General features: G+C 41.3%; 1 protein-coding gene across 1 annotated transcript in view; it reads right to left on the bottom strand.

Annotated features, from left to right (window-relative positions):
• Positions 1-300: 300 nt before the first annotated feature.
• si:zfos-911d5.4 (uncharacterized) overlaps positions 301-8,339 on the bottom strand; it is a 42,850-nt gene continuing 34,811 nt past the window's right edge. The window contains exon 7 of the mRNA XM_060889372.1: positions 301-3,684. Coding sequence (XP_060745355.1) covers positions 3,517-3,684 — 168 coding nt within the window. The 3' untranslated portion in view covers positions 301-3,516. The remainder of the gene's footprint in view (positions 3,685-8,339) is intronic.

Raw genomic sequence — 8,339 nt, 5'->3', positions numbered from 1 at the left:
AGATTTGTTTATTGTAACGTGAAGCGTTCGGTTAGTCGGACACATTGTGTTTAGTCAGAAAATATAACACAGGATCAAACAAATAAAAAAAAAACAACTGAAGGTCTTCTGGGAAATCTACATGAAGGAAAGCGGGAGATGAAACTGCATCAGTTCACCTGGATCGACTCATCACTCTTATTAATTCGTTAGAATGAAAATTCATCCTGAATAACTTCCACAGCAGTTTTTATTGTTCTTGATTTGTATTTTTTTACATTTTATTTCCATGCACAGACGTTCGCCAACATCATGCTGCCATTTTATTGTAATTAATTAAAAAGTCACACAAACAAACAAACACAAACCTCAGTAATATCATCAAACTGTAGAAAACACAGTAAAAATGCCACCCAGTTTTACCTCAGGAATAAACAGTAGAGTGGTTAATAATTCACACCATATGATTTTTGAATACTTTGTAAACTCAGTTATCGGACACAGACTGCATTTATTTAATGCTACATCTAAAAATTCATAGCATTTAAAGCTAGGTAATTTTTCCATTGCTTTCCCTGATAATGGAATCGTTTTTGTGCATACTGTAGTTAAAATATATTCTGTAAAAACAATCCCATAAATGATCTGTTTATGTTAATGAGTAAAACCAGGTTCCAGAGCCGATCGGCCCTATACGCTCACTACGATACGGTACGGCAAGCCATTTTAGCTTTTATACATTCACATGATATGGATTTTTGATATCAAGAATACAGTTTTCAATACTTAAAATGTAAATATTAAGAGTGTGATTTCTAGTAGTAACCATATTTTTGATATCAGGAATTACATTTTACACTAGTAAAAACGTCATTTCTGATATCTTCTATTGCATATTCACTAGCAGCAAAAATTTTTTAAAAGTTGGGAGGTTTGTAGTGCGAGCAGTGGGGTGTCAAGTGTGGCAAATGGTTTACATGGCTCACGGGTCAGGTAGGAGTTCCCCTAAACAGAATTTTGCTTAGGGCCCCAGGGAGATCAGGATCGGTTCTGTCAGGTTACAAGTGGACCTGAGTTCACTTTACCTAAAACTTACGATGTTCTTATAAAGTGTACAAGGCGAGGTTGTGAAATCTAAAACACATTTTGTAAGACTTTCTGCACATTTTCACCACAGCTCACGTTCCTATTAAAGCAAAAATAACGTTGACTTTTTTGAGCGCTTCTCATCCGCAGTCATACCTCACTAAAGAAACCGTCACGTTTCCGTCAGCTCATGGCTATGCGATGCTTTTCACCGATAACACGCCCGCTCCGTGTCAAACCTCAGAGCTCACACGCACACAAAATGTCCTCCAGGGGAAATTCATAAACAGCCATTTGTGAAACTTGAGTGCAACATAATGCAGTTTGAGACTCGAGAGCCGCCATTCACAAAGATCCGAATCTGTGTGTTAGCTTAAGGCACTCGCACTACATCTATAACAACTCCATTAAAGCCAATACCAGAGACGCTAAATGGGACTGTTAGCTGTTAGCGCTGGCGGTAAGAAAGAAGGACAATGCACTGAGTAAAAAAACCTTGTGAATGATTCAACAAATAAGGCCAATTATTTCTTTGTAATAATAAACTAGCTAGCATAACATAGCTGTTAGCACTGACAGGAAATGATAATGGATTAAGTGGCACAAAATGAGAGCGCTAGCTGTTAGCAATAATGCTAAAAGAAGGGCACAATCTAGTCAATGAGTCACAATTCTAATAATAAACAATACGTCATGCTAAGCTAGCATAACACACCAGAGCGGCACGGTTAGCCATTGATACTGACACTAATTACTCTTCAATCAAAGTCTTTCTCCATTGATCTGGTGGTAAAAACTAGCATAACATAGCACGAATGATAAACAGTGTGAAAAGCTAATGCTAAGAAGAAACAAAGAAGGGAAAAATGTCAGGGAATTAATGAAGGAATTGTTAGAACATTGATGCGAAACAAAAATAAGAAAAGAGAAACTAGTCAGGGTTAAAAGAAAACTTTGTGAAAACATCACAATCAACACGACTGTTCACTAGCATCAAGCAGTCCCGGTTCCACACCTGCATCAAATTAGCATTAGTGCTCGCTCCTTGAACGAGTTCAGTGACACAATCGCTAATTAATTTGCCGCTTCAAAGCGTATTCTGACACTAGTCTTGTCATCCAAAACAAGAGAAAATGAGCCGCCATAATTAGCCAAACTCTCGCCATTTCCATAAAACGTCAGCGATTCCCATTGTGCCAGGGTGAAGGAGTGCAGTTGTGTCACGAGTGGAGTTTAGCGCAGTTTACGTAGCTTGTGCTCCAGCCGCTGCTCTTGGAGAGCTTTAACAATGCCGAGGTCACAAATGGATTCTGTGTTGAAAAACGTGTCAAGATGAGCAGCCGCTGTTTTGTTGAGAGAGCAATTACAGCCGTCACAAACCATGTATCTGTTAAACAAGCAGGTCTCCAGACCCCGCCTCCAAAAGACAAAAATGAGACATTTAGATGTGTTTCAGACTTTAGACGTGTTTCAGACTTTAGACGTGTTTCGTACTTTAGACGTGTTTCAGACTTTAGACGTGTTTCAGACTTTAGACGTGTTTCGTACTTTAGACGTGTTTCAGACTTTAGACGTGTTTCAGACTTTAGACGTGTTTCAGACACACTGTACACATTATGCAGGAAACAGAATATATTAAAGTGCACCTATGAGTGTAAGGTTCTTTAGAAGGATGCCATCTTTAGAAGAACCGTCATCATCATCATCATCATCATCATCATCATCATCTTCTCAGGGAAATATGATATATTACAGAAATAATGTTAAGATAATTTTCACCTTTAAAGTGTGTTACATCAGAAACATTCAGATCCTGGTAAAAATCTGAGTCCTGTTATGGAGAACTACTGAGCAAGAGACACAAGAAAGATATCACAAGGGTGCCAATACTTTCATACAAAGACTGTTCTTATAAAGAAGGCTGTTTGTAGGAGTTTACTGTGTCAACAACAAGCATTGGGATGAAGAATTCTGAACCTAAACAAGATGGCTGACCTCTGGTTTCAGTCTGGAGGCAATTTTTATATTTATGTTTTAAAAGGGTTGAGTCAAGATTAAGGAGGTGTTAAGTCAGATTTAAAGAGGTGTTAGTTCAGGGTTAAGGCAGTGTTAAGTAAGGATTATAGGAGTGTTAAGTCAGGGTTAAGGAGGTGTTAAGTCAGACTTAATCAGGTGCTAAGTTACGTTTAAGGAGGTGGTAAGTCAGGGTTAAGTTAGGGTTAAAGCAGTTTAAAATCATGATTAAGGCAGTGTTAAGTCAGGCTTAAGGCAGTGTTAAGTCAGGCTTAAGGCAGTGTTAAGTCAGGCTTAAGGCAGTGTTAAGTCAGGCTTAAGGCAGTGTTACTTCAAATACAGTCCAGAGTACATTTAGAATCATGTGAAGTTGTTAAGTTTGTTAACTTTTTATCTGGAGATCTCCCCTTTCTTTCTCCTTTCTCTCTCAATAGGTCTTTAGATGCTAAGTGTGATGGTGTGAATATTGTTAGCTGGGATCTTGGCATCTTTGTCGTCTCCGCTGATGCGGAACACGATGTGTGTGTTGGACGGGATGGTGGTCGTCCCGCTCAGAGGTTTTCCCAGCCAGCTGTGAGCTCCGCGCTTGTACATCCTCACCGTCACCTACAACAAGCAGAAACAATCACATTCAGCACGCTAACTTCAGCATGCTAACATCAACATGCTAACTTCAGCAAGCTCAACTTCAGCAACACTAATTATTAACCTGCTAACACCAGCACACTAACATCAGCGCAGTGCTTCATATTAAATTCCAGGACCTGTAAAATAATCCGCTTTATTATCAAATTCAGATTCATGTTCCAATTCAGAGTCAGGTTCAAATTCTAAATACAGATTTTGATTCAGATTCTAGAATAAATTTATATTCTGGTTTAAAATACAGTAAAAGTTCTGACTGTAATTCAGCTTCAGATTAAAATCCTGTTTCTGTTTCTGATTAAAATTCAGATTCCCTTTCTGATTCAGATTTAAACTCCATTTCTGAAACTCTATTCTAAATTTGACTCCGGTTACGATTCTGATTCAGATTCAGATTCACAGACTGATTCCAGCGCAGATTAAAACTCTAATTAAGTTTATTTTGCTTTATTTGATTCTGATTTTATTACAGATTTGGATTTAACACTCTTATTTCTTCATGCTTTATGACCTTCAGATTTCATGTCTGAGATTTTTTCCTGACATTTTCAGAACAAAACATCAGGATTCTGTCAGAAAATGTCATATTTGACGCGACAGATATTCTAATATCTGATAAGAAAAATAAAATAGGTGTAAAGAACAGATTTTAGTGACCTCTAGGGGTGACAGAGTTCACGACCCTGACTGAGACCTTGTCATATCTGTTTATCTATCTCTGGACATCAGTGACGTTTGACCTTTGTAGCCCAAGCTGTTGCTCACCGACTGACCGAGACGATCGATTCCGAGTCGATTCGTTTAGAAGCCACCTGGACATCATCATGTTGACAAAGTTTCCATGAAACGTAAACTCCTCTGTGCTGACACTGGAGACTCCTTAATAAAACTACATTAGAGTCCTTCACCATACACACCCCTGTGAATGAGCGGTTGCTATAGAAACGGTAAGGTATTAAAGCGAGAACTTTAATCTGAACCTGTGTTCTGAGCCTTACTATGAGTCTCGCCGTTATTATCTACGCCTTCGGGACCGAGAATTCTACATTAACACTCGGTTATTGTTAGTTTTTTTGTACTCAGGACGGAAGTTAAATGAATCAGTCTGTGATTAAATGGAATAAGACGTGAATACGCCGCGGTTTGCGTCAGTGTGTGTATTAATGTCCCGCTGTGTGACTCGGTGAGTCAGTGATTCAGTGAATCAGCAGGACACACACTTTAGCATCAAAGAGAAAAGCAGTGCATCTTTGAACAAGCCAAGATCTCGCTCTCCATCCAGCTTAAGGAAGTGTGTACGCAGTACGACACACACACACACACACACTCATACACACACACAGTTCTCCGGCTGGACAATGGCCTCCTTAATGAGATTTGCGTGGCCGGATAATTGAACTCTGTTCCATTTCAAAGGAAAAATCTGCAGCACTTCTGCTGTTTGACGTGCCTTATACACGAGATTAAAGTGTACAACCGTGTCCACCTTCACAACACACTCACACACACACACACACACACACTCACACACACACAGGGTGAGATGTTTTTTGTTATAAACACGGACAATTTTTTTCAATTATGGTGTGTGAGAGTGGCGTGTGCTGGCGAGGGTGTTTGGCTAATGGCCGCAGGTCGAGGTTCAGCGAGTGGAGCTTATTGCAGACGTGTGCTGAGGCTTTTATGAGCGACACATCAAAAGGTAGATAAACTACCAAAAAGAGGAAAGATGGAATTGAAATGTTCATCTCCATTTCTGTAAAAATGTGTTTTAGTCTCTTTTTTGTAACAGAAAATGTCATTTAAACAGCAAAAAGCATGTGTGTGTGTGTGTGTGTGTGTGTGTGTGTGTGTTATAGAAGATACTACTTCATATCATGTGGCTTTAGGTTTATACTGAAAAATGTTCCAAAATCAAAAATGTTCGCTGTCTTGGTGAAGGAGGTGTGGCCTCGGTGTCTGTCAATCTTAGTGAAGGAGGCGTGGCCTCTGTATGTCACTTTTACTAAAGGAGGTGTGGCCTCGGTGTCTGTCAATCTTAGTGAAGGAGGCGTGGCCTCTGTATGTCACTTTCACTAGAGGAGGTGTGGCCTCGGTGTCTGTCAATCTTAGTGAAGGAGGCGTGGCCTCTGTATGTCACTTTTACTAAAGGAGGTGTGGCCTCGGTGTCTGTCAATCTTAGTGAAGGAGGCGTGGCCTCTGTATGTCACTTTCACTAAAGGAGGTGTGGCCTCGGTGTCTGTCAATCTTAGTGAAGGAGGCGTGGCCTCTGTATGTCACTTTTACTAAAGGAGGTGTGGCCTCGGTGTCTGTCAATCTTAGTGAAGGAGGCGTGGCCTCTGTATGTCACTTTTACTAAAGGAGGTGTGGCCTCGGTGTCTGTCAATCTTAGTGAAGGAGGCGTGGCCTCTGTATGTCACTTTCACTAGAGGAGGTGTGGCTTCGGTGTCTGTCAATCTTAGTGAAGGAGGCGTGGCCTCTGTATGTCACTTTAACTAAAGGAGGTGTGGCCTCGGTGTCTGTCAATCTTAGTGAAGGAGGCGTGGCCTCTGTATGTCACTTTTACTAAAGGAGGTGTGGCCTCGGTGTCTGTCAATCTTAGTGAAGGAGGCGTGGCCTCTGTATGTCACTTTCACTAGAGGAGGTGTGGCTTCGGTGTCTGTCAATCTTAGTGAAGGAGGCGTGGCCTCTGTATGTCACTTTAACTAAAGGAGGTGTGGCCTCGGTGTCTGTCAATCTTAGTGAAGGAGGCGTGGCCTATGTATGTCACGTTCACTAAAGGAGGCGTGGCCTCTGTATGTCACTTCCACTAATGGAGGTGTGGCCTTGGTGTCTGTCAAGCTTAGTGAAGGAGGTGTGGTCTCTGTATGTAATTTTCACTAAAGGAGGTGTGGCCTCTGTGACTGTCAGTCTTAGTGAAGGAGGCGTGGACTCTGTGTGGTCAGTCTCAGCAAAGGAGGCAGGGTCTAATTATTTGTCAATCTCAATGAAAGGGCGTGGCCTCTGTGTCTACTGTGAAAGTCAGTCTCAAAGTAGGAGTTGTGGCCTGTGTTTCAGTCACAGTAAAGGAGGTGTGGCCTCTGTGTCTGTGAGTCTCAAGAAAGGAGGCGTGGCTTCTCTGTCTGAGTCTTCAGGAAGTAGGTGTGGCCTCAGTGGCTCTGTTCCATCAATAGAGATTAAATTGCTAACTGAAACACAGACAGAAGAGACACACTATTAAAAAAAACATTTTCGCTAAGTAGCAAGTGATCATGAGTGTTATAAAGGATTTATTACAGATTATGTTCTAATGTAAAGTCTATACACAGTGTCTACATTCTACACTACACCTTTAATATTCCTCAATGACAGAACATCGAGACTCAAACACACAGTTGTGGTTTCCAGCTGGAATTCTTCTGGAGCTCACGTTACACTGACACCTGATCCGGTGGAATGAAACACAGCTTCATTAATTCTGGCATGCTGAAACAATAGCACCTTGAGCGTAGCTGTTAGACGGCAGACGTCTGGCCGTGTGCAGGGGGAGATGTGGGACTGACACAACAGCTATTTGTCTACAATCAACCTCAAACCTCGAGAAATCATCAGCACAGAGCCAGAGTGATGAAACATGACAGCTCTCAGAGTTCAAAGACACTCAGAGATTTATTAGTTGTGCTTTCCAGAAGTTTTAACACAGAGAGGACAAGTTCATACTCTCCAACACCTCCATATCCTCATATTCACTGTAACATCAACATCTCCAACACCTCCATATCCTCATATTCACTGTAACATCAACATCTCCAACACCTCCATATCCTCATATTCACTGTAACATCAACATCTCCAACACCTCCATATCCTCATATTCACTGTAACATCAACATCTCCAACACCTCCATATCCTCATATTCACTGTAACATCAACATCTCCAACACCTCCATATCCTCATATTCACCGTAACATCAACATCTCCAACACCTCCATATCCTCATATTCACCGTAACATCAACATCTCCAACACCTCCATATCCTCATATTCACCGTAACATCAACATCTCCAACACCATCATACACTCATACGCACCATCACACCAACATCTCCAACACCATCATACACTCATACGCACCATCACACCAACATCTCCAACACTATCATACACTCATACGCACCATCACACCAACATCTCCAACACCTCCATATCCTCATATTCACTGTAACATCAACATCTCCAACACCATCATACACTCATATGCACCATCACACCAACATCTCCAACACCATCATACACTCATACGCACCATCACACCAACATCTCCAACATCTCCATATCCTCATATTCACCGTAACATCAACATCTCCAACACCATCATACACTCATACGCACCATCACACCAACATCTCCAAGACCATCATACACTCATACGCACCACCACACCAACATCTCCAACACCATCATACACTCATACGCACCATCACACCAACATCTCCAACACCATCATACATTCATATGCACCAAAACCTCGATCCTCTCACACTCACACTCAGTGACACATTAATCTGGAGTGTGTTATGAGTCTGAGGCTCGGTGATGTTTCCACACTGCTGGGGTTCTTGTGTTTGATGTGC

The sequence above is a fragment of the Tachysurus vachellii genome, chromosome 2, assembly GCF_030014155.1.
Source record: "Tachysurus vachellii isolate PV-2020 chromosome 2, HZAU_Pvac_v1, whole genome shotgun sequence".
NCBI lineage: Eukaryota > Metazoa > Chordata > Actinopteri > Siluriformes > Bagridae > Tachysurus > Tachysurus vachellii.
Note: the sequence above shows the minus strand (reverse complement) of the source record. Positions and strands in the feature narration are given on the sequence as shown.